The following is an 18098-nucleotide window of genomic DNA, read 5'->3' as shown; positions in this document are numbered from 1 at the left end:
AAAGAAATCTTTCTTTACAACTAATGATCCTTCGCTGGAGAGATCCAGCAAAATAATAAGGGAAAGAGATATTAATCTAGCACCTTATTACGAAATTGAAAAGGAGCTTAAAAAAACCACCCACCAAAAACTGATAACAGATTTTGCAATTATAAAACCAGTAGAAGAACTACAAGGCCCCACAACTAGTTTCTTATCCAATAGCGAAAACTATGTTGAAGAAATATTTTCTGATGAAGCTATTGCTCCCCCAAAACGCCCACGTGCAAAGATCTTTGAAGACAGTGAAACAAATTAATTACCATATGAAGTTTGAGGAATAACAATAAAGTTTTTAATAAACCTTTAATTTGTTTTAGTTTGTTTCTAAATTTTTTAAAGTGCACATAATTATTTAAATTTTGTTTTTTGAATTTTGAAATATGTATGTACATATGTATTATTATTCATATCTTGTGTTTTTAATTGTATAAGAAAGTCTGAACTTTAGTATTGAGTTGAAATATATGTGCATCTGTTATTTTGTATGTATTTTATTTAAAAAAAAACCTATTGGAACATAACCCCCAAAATTTATATGAAAACTATGTTTTAGATAACGCGGAATTACATAACGCGCAATTCTTCTGGAACGTAACTATCGCGTTATACGAGGGATACCTGTATATATATATATATATATATATCTTATATATTCATAACTTCTTAGTTTCATATTTATGGGCTTGGTAGAGAAATCATACATACATATATACAAAATAAATATATATATTATCACTAAATTTTAATTATTTATATTTTTTTTTAATTTGTCTATAATCTAACATCAGCAATAAAAAACAAGAAATACATGTAAATGTGGTTCACTTTACTAATAATTGTACGCATCGGCATCACCGCCATCCTCGCCATTATCGCTATCAACAAAATCATCGCTATCCGGACTCGAGGGTAAGTACTTGCTGCGCATGTAGCCTGGAAAAGGTGTCGCCTCATCTACTTCATCTACGAGCTCGTAATCATGGGCTCCAACGGCTTTAAAAGAAACCGCAAAACCATTAAAAGATCTATCGCCGTCTGATTTGAAATATATGAGTAGGGTATCAGTGTATGATGTAATCGTGGGTGGTTTCTGGAAAAATACAATCAAAATAAAAAAATATTTACAATTTTTTAGCGATAAGTTACGCAAACTTTATATAAAAACTTGTTGCCTACCTTATCGCCACAATAAGTTCCACGATTGCTATTTCGCATATATTTTTCTTGGAAAATTTCTTCTTTAATTACCACCGAATCACAGACGCAGCTTCCACAGAATTCGACGTCAAAGTGTAAAAATTGAATTTCAACACTACTCTCAGTGTCAGTTTGTATTACCCAACTGCAGCGCATTAACTTATTATAGGGCTGAAAACCAAAACGATGATGCGAAAAGAAGACTTGCGTCTCATTGGTCGCCCGCAAAAAGCCACCACAAACTAAAAAACAACAACATTTTGAAATATTATACAACACGAGGAGAATAGTTATGAGTAAAGTAGATTAATTATTAGAAAAGTATTATAAATAAGTCATTGAAATGATTCTATTCGTTTTACTTTCTTCTGTCGCTTCGCTCTTTTTTATACAACTCTCTGGAACCAGAAACATACGAGTACATACATTCATACATAATAAGTCACTCTTTCAGAGGAAAGTAGATTTCCGGTATCTAAATCGACCTACTTTTGAGTATACATATAAATTTAACCTGGTTGAAAGCTTAAATCGTTTGATAGTACCCGGTAGCGAATATCCCTAAGTAGCTCTACTGTTATCTTTACTGATATTTTTTCCAGTGTGTACGAGGGCGCTTCAATAAGTACCCGTGATTGATGAGGGCGTTCCTGAGGGAAGTTGGTGTTATCATCGTCTGCTGGCATCTATCAAACGACGGCAAAGCCAATTTCATGCTGATTGATAGGTTAGTTTGGATTTGGCAGCTATTCGAGTAAGCTGTGTTTCGTGATTTTCGTTAAGATGGAAAAAGAGCAGTATCGTTCGGTAATTCGCTTTTTGTTTTTCGATTGGAGATAAAAGCAAAGTTGGATGCTGTTCATGGGGACGCTTCGCCATCTATGAACACAGTTAGATATTCGTTCAACGAATTTAAACGTGGGCGAATATCCGTTTTTGATGAGGAGCGACCAGGACGCCCGGCAAACATGATTTGAGGATTTGAGTCCTATCGGCCGGAAAAGTCATGGCGACGATTTTTTGGGATGCGAACGTCGTCATCCTCATGGATTTTTAAGAATAAGGAAAAGGATCACTGGACAATAAGACAATACTACAGTGAGTTATTCTACCGCTTTCTTACTTCTACCGCCACAAAAAATTGAACGAGACACGGCTGCATTTGGCGAAAAAGAAGTTGCGTTAAACTGCATGAATTGGGTAATGAATTGCTGCCGCACCCTCGTATTTATCCTATTTTTTGGAGGGGTTAAAAAATGACCGGAGCGTTGGGAGAAGTGCATCTTTCTAAAAGGGGACTGTGTTGAAAAATAAAAATTTTTGAAAAAATCATGTCCTCATACTTAATGAACCCCCCACGTATATAATGATTTAACTTGAAAGCTTTAACGTAGATAATAAAAATTACTCAATGAGACTCTCGCCTAACCTGGCCTATGGCTTACTAACCATAGCACTTATATAGCCTCTCTAGAGAAGTTAAAGTTACTATATCTAAGATCTACTAAGATTTTATTCGCATGCAAAACTATTCTAACTAATCTGCCAATAAACTGCCACTATGGGAATGCAATACCAAATGATGGAAACGTTTTTTTAGCGAAATAGCAGTCGCCCCTCGGCAGGCAATGACGAACCTCCAAGCCATGAAAAATCTCTTCTTAAAAACCATTTGGCGTTCGGAACGGCGTAAAGTTGTAGAAAGCTCAATTTGTGGAACACAGAAAAGACGCACACCATAAATTTTAGGTAAGCCCGATACATACATAAGGGTGCATCACCCCGATACAAAAACAAGAAAACGGTACAGTTTTTCTACTGTCGGAATTTATTAGTTATCTGAGGTTATTTCTGGGAAAAAATATTTTGAAAACCTAATTTTATTTATAAAAATAACTCGATTTTTAAAGGTGTTTTCTAATCGGTCCAACTGAGGTAAATCTTAACATTTTTAAAGTCGCACGCTCACCTGATTGATACGTAGCTACAAAGCCTTTTTTCTGAATTGTTCCATCAGTCCACATTTCCATGAACATATCTGTCGTCGTTGACACCACCGCATATGGTTCCATTTCCCCACAGTACGTGCCCAATATTGAGCTCTTTTCCGATTCGCCATCGAATAAGGTGACGTTATCGTAATAGCACTCCTACACATGCAAAACCACGTAGGAGGTGGTAATAAACGAATAAAAAATAAAGATTAGTTTGGTATTTGTTTAAACTTTGAGTACTTGGAATGGTTCAATATTTTGTTGAATCTACTCACCTGATGATTTTCCATTTCGAATTCGTGAAATATCAACTTCATGCGATGACCAAGTATAGTGTGGAAGTGCCAAAAGCAATAAGTACTTTTCGGATAATCGTTGGGGTAATTGGGACTGTAGATGGTACCATTTTCAGTCCCGATGTCGAATTTGCATTGGGTTTCGGTGCAATTATGCTCATCGTTGTGAAGATTGTAACCATTTCGGCAGCTGCAGATATACGAGCCGTATGTGTTTGTACAATGTTGTTGACAGCCTCCATTGTTTATGCTGCACTCGTCCAAATCTGTATTGTGAAAATATCGAATTGATTATAATTATACTAAAATAACTACTAGAGGAGCTGGTAAAAAATTATTTTCGCCACTTCTTCTTCTTTCTTCTTTCTTCGCGAAAAGAAGGGGCCTATAGTAAATTGAAAACTTTGAAGTATTTTTTTTTTATTTTTAATTTTTTGAGTTATGACGTTTTCCAGCAAACGAGCGATATTTACTGTTAAAACGTGATCAGTTTCGGTATCATAACATCTGTAAAACCTCTAGAGTTTTTTGTACCCGCCCTACGAAAGGAAAGTAGATAAATATACATATGTATGTAAGCGGCCGCCGTAGCCGAATGGGTAGGTGCGTGATTACCATTCGGAATTCACAGAGAGAACGTTGGTTCGAATCTCGGTGAAACACCAAAATTAAGAAAAACATTTCTCTAATAGCGGTCGCCCCTCGGCAGGCAATGGCAAGCCTCCGAGTGTATTTCTGCCATGAAAAAGCTCCTCATAAAAATACCTGCCGTTCGGAGTTGGTTTGAAACTGTAGGTCCCTCCATTTGTGGAACAATATCCAGACGCACACCACAAATAGGAGGAGGAGCTCGGCCAAACATCCAAATAGGGTGTACGCGCCAATTATATATATATATATATACGTAAATATGCAAGGTGACACAAAATTAATCATCCTCTCAGAATTGATTTCTAATTTTTAATTTTTGCAAATGGTGTTGAACGACTATCATATTTGACATTTAATATTAAAAAAGTTAGAAAAAGTGATAAAATTGGATTATCTATTTATTCATGACTACCTGCCTATCTGTGCACGCGTTAACTCGAGTTAATATTGTCAAATCTGTTTATCTTGACGTAAGGTATCTAAGGTTGTCTTTAAAAATCAGAAAAAATGGGCACTCACTTGTTACGGCATTTCAGTAATAAGTAAAGCTACTGCTCAAATTTTGTATACAATACAATGCCCCAGAAAAAAGGCTTATTTAATTTTTTCTACTCCTAACGATATCTCTGAAACTTGGTACACACATTGCATTTGAACTTGTCTGAATTACTATTGAAAATGACAAGGTCTGACAAAAACCATGTCTTTGATATCTATTCGCGGTTGAGTTAAGGATGTAACTCACCAGGCGGATGATATCTAAGCCTACAATTCTTCAGGTGCAACAAAACATTGAAAACCGAGATGCCTAATTCTTAACCCCGCGAGAGCAGGTAAGCTGAGAAGAAGTTGCAGAGATCTTTTACGCCTCATCCTCCGGACAGCTATGCTTTTCAAAAATAATTTCTACACACATTTTTTTTAAGAATTATAAAATGCAAAACATGATTCTCTCACCGCTTTCGAATTGCATAAGATCGAAAGTTACTAATCTACAGCTTCTTCAGTTAAATTAAGCATCAATTACCGGCTAACAAATGTTTGCTTAAAACAGGTGGGTTAAATTATTGAGTTAAGTTAAAGTAAATCTCTTCTTGCTCATCGCTCATATCGGCTAAGATTTCAGTGAGAAAATCGAGTTGATTTCTCACAGATTTTGAAACTCCATTTTTTTTCAAACCTTTCGATTGGAACCTTTAGTTTAATTATCGGCTGATATTTATTGTGAAGGGCCTTACAAAAGTGACGCTTAAATGTCTGTAGTGAATAATTCCTAGACGGTACCTTTTTATGTCTTCTTTGACATTTTTCCAGTAGACAGACGGATTACAGGCGCAGTTAATTCTGATTAAAATTGTAGTGTTATAGACGGTTGTTGCGCGGATTAGTGAATAGCTGATTTGTTTATTGGATAGTTATGTCAGTCAAAGATGGATCGCCGGCAAAAAATACGGGCATTAGTTGCCCTGATACTAAAAATTATTATTTATTAAAAAAAATATCTTAAATTGCAATTTCTCAAACTGCTCCGAAATATCGAAACACTTAAAGTAATTCCGTACGTGTTAGTGCAAATTGACATTGTATCTAACCTTTCTTTTTTTTCTCTTTAAAAGTTTCATTATTTTCCAGTCGCAATAGATATTTACTGTAATTTTTCGGCAGTGTTGCCATCGAAAATTCCCCTAATCCGCTTAATTTATGAGAATTAAGTAAAGTGTCAATCCGCAGTAGTTGCACTCAATTTCTGAGATAAATCTGAATTATGTTGTTAATGCCGATTACCGCCACCGCGTTATTGAAACTTATTATGAACATTTTTAAGAACAACAAAAATCTTTAAGAACAACATATCGCAAAATTCATGATTTTTTTTTTGTAAATAATCGACCAAATGTGTAGAAAATTCAAAGGTTGGTAAAAAATTTCAAGAAAATGGTTCCGTCGAGGATAAAAAAAGGACTTGCAGACCAAAAACTGGACGTTCTGTTGAGATCATTGCTGCACAGATATCTCGACGTTCTCTACAATTAACAGTTATATATCGACTGTATGGCTGATTTTACCTGGGGACAGCAAACTCTTCCAAAAAGTATTTTGCCTTGCGTAGCGCAGTATATCCGGTACTTTTTTCTCTTGCTTTAACACGTTGACTGCCAGTGCAACACTGGTGATCATTTCGGAAGTCTATCTCCAGTTTAATGTGTTTCGGTAGATAAGATTGAATACCACAAAAGTAACATACGAAAGAGACTAACAAAATCGTCTGGTATTCTCAAAGAAAAAAATTACTGTTTGGATAAGATTAAGAAAAACTTTCTTTAAAGCAAAGAGTTTCATCAAATATTTCTGCCTGTATACTAGTATTCATAGTGACCGAAGAATTCTAGCAGTAGGGAGAAAGGAGACGGTCTCTTCAAAAATATTTTAATTACAGGGTGCAACTTCAAGCTGAGGCACCAAAAATTAAGACCAGGATGAGATATTTAAAGCTCTTGTGAAGCATAACTTACTTACCGATGTGTATATCTGCCGAAAACCCAGTGTGTTGTATTGATTTATCTGAGGCGAACTCCAATCGCATTACATTCTGTTCGGATTGCAGAGCCGATGGCATGTTTTGGCCACAATATATTCCAATTTTGTTCAAGCGGTTATTGCCCAACTTCGAGTAAGCCAACAGGTAGTCATAATTACAGTCGACGAATTGATATTTGCCGCCTTCCAAATCGAAGTGTGTAAAATTGAGAAAGACCGTGTGATTGAGTGGTGCCACCACCTCCCACACACACTCCTTCGATATGGGATACACATCTGGATATGCTGGTGAATAAACTGTGGCATTGGGAACAGACGCATCGATAATACCGCCACACGTATCTGTGAAATAACGTTAATTTTTGTTAATATCGGGCTATAAACAGCAATTAAGTGTACACACACGGGCGCGTTACTTACGCACATGCATGTATATTTGTACATATGTATGTATATATACATATGTGCATATGGCTTTAAATAAATATGCGCATGAGCGCAAATGAAACGTAAACAAACCTTCGCAGGACCGTCTGTCGGAAAGCAACTCATAGCCAACAAAACAATCGCACTGATAGCTCCCCAGCGTATTGATGCACTCTTGCTCGCAGTCATGCTTGGAAGTTTTGCATTCGTCGACCTCCTTTAGGAAGATCGCCGAAAAGCCAATCTTCTGTAGCGTACCATCGGAAACAAACTTTACATACATTTGATTTGAATTGGTCCTGTAAGGATAATAAAATGTCAATACTACAAATAATGTTGACTCACAAATGGCGTTAATGTTGCGGCATGTTCACACACATATGTATGTATGTACATATGTATACTGATAGTAATGGTAGTATCAATGCATATGTGCATATATGGTATGTAGATTATGTACATTAGGGTGGCCATAATTTTTATGGGGGGTTAAACATCTTAACTATTTGCGGGAAGTAATGTAAGTTTTGAAAAGCACCCCCTCATATTTTATGCTATTTTTTTCTTTATAACAGCTTATACTATGACTAGTAAAGGGCACAAAAGTCCATGGGGCTGAAGTGCAAACTTCATTTTCATTCATTCATTCATGTCTAGTAATATCTGCAAGTTTTCATAACAACTTTTGGAGTTATATTCAAATATATTACGTACACAGCGGATCCGTGAAAAAGTTCCGCTCTAGCGAAGCATTAGCATACAACTATACATACTGAGACACAATAGAAGTACTTTTCAGTAATTCCCTGATTCATTTCAACTTTTAAAATACTTTATTTATACGGTATTTATCTCAGAATTCTGTTCGGACCCTCAATAGACTTTTGAAAATGCATTGATTGCCATTTTGTTTGGAAAATGAAGAGAAGTTGTTACTAATTTTTTTACGTTTACAAGGTGATGCAAAAATAATCACACAATTATGTTTTTGAATAATTTTTTTTACTAAAAAAAATTTCAGTGATGGAAATTGTTGGACAGTGTCTATTGGCCTCTGGTGACGATACAGCATGCTTGACTGAGCTTTATATGTGTTAGTGCAGTCGGGTGGCGTCGTGTCACACATACTTGTTGTCGGTAAAAATCAAAAATTTTAGATATTAGCGTCAAGCACCCGACACGCACACATATAAAGTTCTTGTCAAACAATGCTTGACCGTCACCAGAGGCCATATGACGCAATTTCTATGCAATCTTTTGCGCCATCTATTCTCCATTTATATTTAAAGGTCGAAAATTTAAAAATTTAAAACAAACATTGTATTGGTAATAAGTTTCCGCCCTCGTAAAAGAGGTGTCGCTGCTGATACTGTTTTTGTGTTAGCTCTAGTAATATACTCGTGATTTGAAGACGTATATGTATGTGGAGTTGACATTCGTTTGAAGCGTAAAGATCTTTTTTTTTATCTGACGTCAAAAATGTCTACGTTCGTCATGCTCCATTATTATTGTACCTTTTAAAGAAAAGTGCACTTGAAACGTGTCGTATATTGATCAATATTTACGGTTATAACGCTCCATAAAATCCAACTTTTAAAAAGTGGTTTCGACGCTTCCAATGTGGCAATTTCGACGTGAGTGATAAATATCGCGAAGGAGCAACGAAAAAATTCAAAGATACTCAACTGCAACAATTATTGTATAAAGAAGCATGTGGAACACTTAATGGTATTTCTAAAGAGTTGGATGTTGACAGATCAACCGTTGGTAAACGTTTGCACGTGATGGGAATGGTTCAGAAAGCAGGTAATTGGACGCCACTGGAATATCGAGAGACGTTTGGGGGCGTGTGAGATGCTTCTTGAACGGCAGGAAAGAAAAGGTTTTGTGCATCGCATCGTCACTGGCGACAAAAAATGGATCTATTATGATAACTCTAAGCGTCGAAAAAGTTGGACCCTGCCAGGTGATACAGATCCATCGACAGTGAAAAAAAAATATTCATGCTTCGAAGGCTATGTTGTGTATCTGGTGGGATCAGAAGGATGTTATCTGTTACGAACTCCTTAAACCCCCCGAAACCATTACTGGGGATCGTTACCAACGGCAGCTAATGCGTTTGAATCGAGTTCTCAAAGAAAAGCGGCTGGGATGAGACGGTAGACATGATAAACTGAGCTGCATGACAACTCCAGGCAACAAGTTGCTAAAGCGGTCCAGAAATATTTAGAGCGACTGAATTGGAAAATCTTGCCCCCCGCCGTATTCCCCTGACATTGCAACTTCGGATTTCCATCTGTTCCGATCAATGCAGTTAGTCCTTATTGGAGAGCGGTTCATTTCATACGAGAGCATCACAAACTGGCTTAAGGAAGGGATCAAGTCAAAAGAACTTGAAGTTTTCGTCAAAGGAATCCGTATGCTGCCTGAAAGTTGGAGTAAAGTTGTAGCTTCCAATGGCACATACTTCGCATACTATCACGTATTATTTAATTGTTTAAATAATTCGTAAATTTGGCTAAGAAAGAATGGAAACTTATTCCCATACTTAATATTTTACATTTCAAAACGTAATTTCTGTGTTTTCGTTTTTTAACTTCTTCTTGAATAAAACGCGCCCTGAGTTACATCTTCTTCTTCTTAATTGGCGCGATAACCGCTTACGCGATTTTGGCCGAGTTTAACAAAGCGCGCCAGTCGTTTCTTTCTCGTGCTAACCGGCGCCAATTTGACACACCAAGTGAAGCCAAGTCCTTCTCCACCTGATCTTTCCAACGCAGAGGAGGCCTTCCTCTTCCTCTACTACCACCAGCTGGTACCGCATCGAATACTTTCAAAGCCGGAGCGTTTGTATCCATTCGGACGACATGACCCAGCCAACGAAGCCGCTGGATCTTTATTCGCTGCGCTATGTCTATGTCGTCGTAAAGCTCATACAGCTCATCGTTCCATCGTCTGCGATATTCGCCGTTGCCAACGTGCAAAGGTCCAAAAATCTTACGCAGAATCTTTCTCTCGAACACTCCAAGCGTCGCTTCATCGGATGTTGTCATCGTCCAAGCTTCTGCGCCATACGTTAGGACGGGCATGATGAGAGTCTTGTAGAGTGTTAGTTTTGTTCGTCGAGAGAGGACTTTACTGCTCAGTTGCCTACTTAGTCCAAAGTAGCACTTGTTGGCAAGAGAGATTCTACGTTGGATTTCAAGGCTGACATTGTTATCGGTGTTAATGCTGGTTCCTAAATAAACGAAGTCTTTTACAACCTCAAAATTATAACTGTCAACAGTGACGTGAGTGCCGATACGCGAGTGCGCCGACTGTTTGTTTGAAGACAGGAGGTACTTCGTTTTGTCCTCGTTCACCACCAAACCCATTCGCTTTGCCTCTTTATCCAGTTTGGAGAAGGCAGAACTCACAGCGCGGTTGTTAAGGCCGATGATGTCAATATCATCGGCATACGCCAACAATTGTACGCTCTTATAAAATATTGTGCCTGAGCGATTAAGTTCTGCGGCTCGTACGATGCTCTCCAACATCAGGTTAAAGAAGTCACACGACAGCGAGTCACCCTGTCTGAAACCTCGTTTGGTATCAAACGGCTCAGAGAGGTCCTTCCCAATTCTGACGGTGCTGCTGGTGTTGAGCAACGTCATCTTACACAGCCGTATTAGTTTTGCGGGGATACCAAATTCAGACATAGCGGCATACAGGTAACTCCTTTCCGTACTGTCGAATGCAGCTTTGAAGTCGACGAAAAGATGGTGTGTGTCGGTTCTCCTTTCATGGGTCTTTTCCAAGATTTGGCGTATTGTGAATATTTGGTCGATGGTAGACTTTCCAGGTCTGAAGCCACACTGATAAGGTCCAATCAGTTGGTTGACGGTGGGCTTCATCCTTTCACACAATACGCTCGCTAGGACCTTATAGGCGATATTTAGAAGACTAATCCCGCGGTAATTGGCACAAATTGCAGGATCGCCCTTCTTATGGATTGGGCAGAGCACACTTAAATTCCAATCGGCAGGCATGCTTTCATCCGACCATATTTTGCATAGGAGTTGATGCATGCACCTTACCAGCTCCTCGCCGCCATGTTTGAATAGCTCAGCCGACAGTCCGTCGGCGCCCGCGGCTTTGTTGTTCTTTAGCCGTGATATTGCTATTCTCACCTCGTCATGGTCGGGTAACGGAACGACAATTCCGTCGTCAACGATTGGGGTATCGGGATCTTCACATTCTCTATGACATGCGCAGCTGTCCCCGTTTAGCAGGTTCGAGAAGTGTTCCCTCCATAATTTAAGATTGCTCTGTACGTCAGTCACCAGATCGCCGTCTTTGTTCTTACAGGAAAACGCTTGCCTGAGTTACATCGCTTGCCTTTTTGTTACTGCAGCTGCCTACTTTACACGTGTCAAGTATGATTGACCTACGACAACATTTGCAAAAATTATAAATCATCCGATAGGGGGAGGAACAATCTTCCTTTAGAAGAATACGCATTTTTTGAATTTCCAGCTCCAGTCGAAACCTCTTAATCGTATGCGATTTGCTTAGTATTTCATGTTTAGGAATTTTTTGGGTAACCTTCATATGCCTATGCATACATATGTAAATGCACATAAATGTATGCTTTCAAGTACGTTAATCAATGCATTAGCCACTATTGTACTTACTTGATGGTTGACGGTAACGTATTGCCACAGTATGTGCCAATTAGCTGAGAATCACTACTATTGCCGTCGCGTATTTCTAAATAATCATAAAGGCAGTTTTCTCGATGTTCCAAATCGAATGACAAAAATCTCACCGCAACCTGATAATTTTCTTCCACACTAATATGCCAAATGCATTCCCGGTCAGGGGGATATTCCAGAGGATAATTTGGAGAGTCGATGCGTCGATCTTGGGTAATAAAGACATCACCGCCACAAGTTACTAAATAACAGGAAGAAAATAGAAAATTTGAATTACTTATTTTACTTAATAATTATTAGGGAAACTAATATATAAATAATAGTATATAAAATAATAACATAATAATACATATAAAAAATAATTTAAAAAATTAGGCAGGTCACTGCAATCACCGGCAAAATATATATAAATACAAAAAATTTTTTTTTTGTAACAATGAAAAAAGATTTCACTACAAAATTTATTCTATTGTAACTACAAGATGTCAGCTGGAAACCGTCGCGTTGCAATTTTATTTAACCCACGGAATTTTCTGACGGAAGTGGATTAGCTGATCACCACTTGTCAACCCATTACCTGCTCACCCGCTGCAATTCTGTTTCGGGTTTTTGTTTCGCTTATTGAGTCAAAATTACCCTTTACCAATATATATATGCACATATGTATATACAAGGTGGCACAAAAATAACCATCCAATTTTGTTCTTGAGTAATGTTTTTAAAAAAAGAAAACAAAAGAAAAAACACTTTGAATGTAGGAAATCTTTATTTTGACCTTTATGCGCTCGATTACTTGTCTCTTTGCATACTGCAGCTGTTTAGTTCACAAGTGCCAAATATGATTGGAGTACAACGCCATTTGTAAAAATTATATATCTTCTGATGATTGATGGGCGATTAATTTTGTGCCATCTAGTACATATTTCTGAAAATATGAAATCTAGAAGTCAATACTAAATTGTAATGAGGAATTTTTTGTTTTAGCCAAACCCTTTGGCGAACACTGTTGAAGTGACTTTCTTGGTCGGATATAAATCCGTATCGTTCCGGTATTATAAAATATAATGTGAACTTGAGGCTTGAACTCGCTTAGACAAATCTATGGTGTTACCAATGATCGCCTAAGTCGGCTTAAGGTATATGTAATTGAATTATATATAATAGTAAAGAAACGTAAGCAGTTCTAGTACTAGGAATTCTAGTTTACCTACTAAAATATGCTTAATTCAAGCGATAGCGAATAGACCGAGTGTCCAACACCTAACCGGGTACAAAACAAATGAAACAATGAAAATTGCAAAAGTTCGAACTAATTTTTATGGATAGTTACCAGGTAAAACTACTACTACTTAGGGTGATAATTCTTATTGGATTAATTTTCGACCGCGTGCGATACCAGTAGAACTAAAATCAAAATGTAAAGCTTTTATAAACTATTTCTTTAAAATTTTACAGGTGAATCTGGTTGTAAAACACACTGTACATATGTGGAATCTTATTCGAAATGCTTAGCTGCTAATCCCATGATGAAAAGAATAATGAGATGGCGCCTATCGTGGTCCCGCTACGTGACAACGAGTTACGTGATTTTAGCACCAGTATGGCCAGATTGCCATTTCGTAACTTGATTTAGCATTTTTTTGTTTTAGTCTCGGAGTTTTAATTCTTTCTTCATGTCATTTTTCTAGCCTGTTCTAATTAAAAGTAATGTTTACAATTTTGTAAAATATACATTTTTTAATAATTAGTTAAATAATTCACTCAGTTTTATTTAGCTTTGCTGTTTTTTGCATTGCCCGCGATTGCAGGTGTTGTTGGTGTTCTTCTGCTTTCGGCAGCCAAATCTCTCTCTCCTACTGCAGTGTTGCCTAGCTTTGGATATAAAAACGCACTAAAATGCCCATTTAAAGAAAATAAAACACCAAATTTTTATTGAATCACTTAAAGAACTTTGCATGCGTGAAAAATTGTCTTTAGAACGTGCTTTTTTTAATAAATGTGTTATGTACAAATTAATTTATGAGTTTTTTTTTTTGTTAAGCAAGACTCTTTTGTTAAGGGAACGACTTATTTGCTATATTTGAGGTTATGTAACTAGATAAGGTACTCTTTTTGTAAAAATATCAGTATGGTTTCTCTAGTATTTTCTAGTATTTTGTGACTTATTTTTACAATGAACACACCTCTTGATGCTCTATGTCCCACTAAGGATTGATGGCCGGAAGAAACGATTACACCTCTATGGTTTTAATCCGCATTCAGTAAATTCAAACGCCTTTTAAAATGTGTAAAAAGGTTTTCAATCTTAAGAAGAGTTGAGAGAGGGACATTTAATATTCTTGCATAACCTTTAAAGGAGCAAAAAATTAATTTCACACTTTCAAAGTATCAAATTATATAAGAACCAACTAATTTTCATTAGCACTAAACTCTTCTCAGAGTTGCCTTTTTTAACCTTCTTTTGTATAATAATACAATTTTTTTTAACTTAAAGTTTCGGTAGCTTTAAATTAAAAAAAAGGAGGAAACAAACACGAAACTTCAAAATTTTCGCATTTTCGGTATAAAAAAGCACTAAATTTATTGCGAAGAGCAAATGGTTGGTAATACTGCACAACTCGGAAAAACGTGACGTCACGCATTCTCTGATGGGCGCAATCTTCTTCTATCATATCGTTTGTTTACTTACAAAAAAAACACAATAGTAAAGGCATATTTTCATCTTATGAAATAGATATTGCGATGAATTTTGTATAAACCGTAAAAGAAGAGCTTGTGACCATTTCTGCATGCTTATCTAAACAATTTTTGTTTTTGGATTATGGACCTATTGAAATAAATGAGCGATATGTAGTTGTGGATACAATTTTTTTACATACATACATATGTACATATGTATTTATGACAAACATTTTTGAAACTTTCTTCATTTAACGTTGGCTCCTACCCAAACAATGGCAAGCCTTTGTGTGCGTTTCCGCCACGAAAGAACTTTTGAATAAAACATACTGCCTTCGTCAAGACAACACTCAATTGTAATTGAATTGAATTAAAGTAAAAATTTATAAAACAAGTGCTTAACAATTAAAGTACGTTCGATCCAATGTTTGTTTTAACACTTAACCTGAAATTCATTTGCAAAGTCTAGTGGTGTAGTGGGCGCCATATGAGAATAACTACATCTATTTATGGCATGCAACGAAGGCTACTCAATGATGAAAATAAACCTTACAATACTAAAAACTATTTGCATACATACATATGTACGTATATATGTATATAACATGCTTATATGCTGTAGTAATAATAATACCGGGAAGGGTGCAAGTACTCCGCCAACTAGGACACACACACACACACACACCAATACGTACTAGTGCTGTAAATTGCTTATATACAAATGACCCTTGCTGTTATTGGCCATAACCGCACGTCTCCATTTATATTTACGCGCGAACAAGCCCAATATAACAACTCCACATACAGCAGCTGTATAGTGGAATACCTACCATGTCGGCTCAGCTGAGTTGACGAAAAAAATAAATCAGTTCATAAAACACTTTTCTCCTTCATTTTTGTCATTTTTCGAGGGTCCGTCATTGTCGATAGTGCAGAAGTTATTGTTGAATTGTAGCGCTGATCCTCGTGGCAGTTTTATGTACATATGTATGCATGTGTATGTGTGCAAATAAACAAAATTGCTTTTGTTTTGCGTTTTCTGCTTTGAATGCATGCAAATTAAAATGCAACGGGTGTGAAAAATCGCGTTGAATATCACAACAACGTTCAAAACACAACAACAGCCACACTTCAAATAAAAATGAGATCAAAATGTATTGCGAAATGCGTGGGTAGAGCGAGTGTGAGTTTTGCTAGACTGTTGAAGGATGCCGCAGGATTGATAGTCCATTTGCAAATTCATTGCGAATACATACATATTTTTTCTTTCTATTTCCTTTATTTATGGAAGTCATAAATAACCAACTTATCATGACATTTGTGGCCTCATATGCTTGTACACTAGTGGTCGTGCATAACTTACCACAGAACATTTTACATGCAGACGCTTGTTTACGCGAATTTTATATTTGTCCCTGTAAAAAGGGACTGTAATAAACTCCTCCGACTGCGAGTGGAAATTAGAAAATACCTTAAGCAGTAGCATGACGTTGAAATAAGCATCGAAATGGCGCATGCAATACACTTCTGGAAGGTAGCCTTAAAGGTGAGCATCTATCAAGGCTACAGTGGGCACTTAACTGGACAATTGAGCAATATTTATAGCCAGATGAGAGCAGATTCAATTTTAATTGCGCCAATAATATCCTAAAGGTGTGACGATTTCCTAAGATACATGTGCAATAGTTAAACATTCTCAAAACAAGATGATTTAGGAATGTGTTTTATAATATGTACAAGGTGGCGCAAAATTAATTATCAATCATCAATCTCGTTTTTGAATAACTGTTTTACTAAATAATTGCCTGTACACAAGCGGTACACAAGCAGCTGTTTAGTTCACAAGTCTCAAATATGATTGACCTAGGACGCCATTTGCAAAAATTATAAATATTCCGATAGGGTGATTCATTTTGTGCCACCTTGTGCGTGGCACTTCAATTTTTGTTGACTTATTAATGGACGCAAAAAAGTAGAACGAGTTGATAAACCATCCCATTAAGACTATCGTGGAAGAACGATCGGTAAGATCAGATAAATAAAATCGGTTTATAACATTTTTAATATTTATAATAACAAGCTAAGTTCTTTGCATATTGATTTGACTGGATTGCCATATTTTTTTGAACACATCACATAATGCGGGTCGAAGAAATATCCAGTATCAAAATGCTGAGTCGATCAGTGGCCATTTTTATGAACCTCACTGATTCAAATCCGGTAGATGATCATTGGCATGTATGTACAAGATAAGACCTTAGTAAGGTGTCAAATTGCCATTTACAGACTGGCAAACAAAACAGACTTGAGAAAAAAGTTGAAAAAAGTATGGCAACAAGAAATTTTGCCAAAATTGGAAAACATTGTTGGTTCAATAACTTTTCTAGCAAAGATTCATTCAAGATTATACATTTCATATTTATTTACTTATTTCATATTCTGTGTACAACTAAGACTGATTTATGTTTAATTAATTTTTAAGAAAGAAAAGAGAAAAACGTTAAAAAAAGGAAGCCTAAAATTTGTCTGCGAAAAACTAATGTTAACTCTGGATGTACTTTGTTAGTTGATTCGACTAATCGCGTTTCGCTTTGTACTCGTATCTCTACCTACATTTATATGTTTATTATACATTTATGTACAGGTATCCCTTGTATAACGCGGTCTTATACAACGCGGTTTCGATATAACGCGATTTGTAAATATTAGGTTTCAGTACAACGCGAAATTTAGGCTTCTATAACGCGAAGGGGAAAATACATAATTATAAAATCTGGTAACACTAATTTGCGTACCACATATTAATAATATGTAATGTATTTTTAATGTAAACCGGGAATTACCCTTTTTTGCCTTAGATAGATAGAATAGATATTAATCTAGCACCTTATTACGAAATTGAAAAGGAGCTTAAAAAACCACCCACCAAAAACTAATAACAGATTTTGCAATTATAAAACCAGTAGAAGAACCACAAGGTCCCACAACTAGTTTCTTATCCAATAGCGAAAACTATGTTAAAGAAATATCTTCTGAGGAAGCTATTGCTCCCCCAAAACGCCCACGCGCAAAGATTTTTGAAGACAGTGAAACAGATTAATTACTATATGAAGTTTGAAGAATAACAATAAAGTTTTTAATAAACCTTTATTTTGTTTTAGTTTGTTTTTAAATTTTTTAATGTGCACATAATTATTTAAAATTTTGTTTTTTGAATTTTGAAATATGTATGTACATATCTATTATTATTCATATCTTGTGTTTTTAATTGTATAAGAAAGTCTGAACTTTAGTATTGAGTTGAAATATATGTGCATCTGTTATTTTATATGTATTGTTATGTTATTTTGTATGTATGTATATGTTAGAGAATGTTAGATCAAATACAAAGAATTTTTTTTATTTGCATTTTTTTTGTCAAATCGTAGTGGGAAATCAGCGTGACCGACAGTGTATATGCGTGTATGTATATATTTTGTGCCAACTGCGTCTATTCGGATATACGGCAACTGGCAACGGAAAAAGTCATCAAGTATGCAGGCTGTCGATGTTTTGTGTAGGACTCTACGAATACAATAACT

General features: G+C 36.3%; 1 protein-coding gene across 5 annotated transcripts in view; it reads right to left on the bottom strand.

Moving 5' to 3' along the window:
- Positions 1-18098, bottom strand: part of LOC128854840 (dorsal-ventral patterning protein tolloid) — a 40826-nt gene continuing 22728 nt past the window's right edge. For all 5 annotated transcript variants that reach the window (XM_054089259.1, XM_054089261.1, XM_054089260.1 and 2 more), the window contains exons 7-13: positions 11818-12079; positions 7238-7443; positions 6698-7060; positions 3509-3795; positions 3209-3389; positions 1219-1481; positions 1-1132 (exon numbers count right to left, since the gene is read on the bottom strand). In XM_054089259.1, coding sequence (XP_053945234.1) covers positions 872-1132; positions 1219-1481; positions 3209-3389; positions 3509-3795; positions 6698-7060; positions 7238-7443; positions 11818-12079 — 1823 coding nt within the window. In that variant the 3' untranslated portion in view covers positions 1-871. The remainder of the gene's footprint in view (positions 1133-1218; positions 1482-3208; positions 3390-3508; positions 3796-6697; positions 7061-7237; positions 7444-11817; positions 12080-18098) is intronic.

This window comes from Anastrepha ludens, chromosome 2 (assembly GCF_028408465.1).
Source record: "Anastrepha ludens isolate Willacy chromosome 2, idAnaLude1.1, whole genome shotgun sequence".
Lineage (NCBI taxonomy): Eukaryota > Metazoa > Arthropoda > Insecta > Diptera > Tephritidae > Anastrepha > Anastrepha ludens.
The sequence above is the reverse complement of the archived record's forward strand: the minus strand, read 5'-3'. Positions and strand labels throughout refer to the sequence as shown.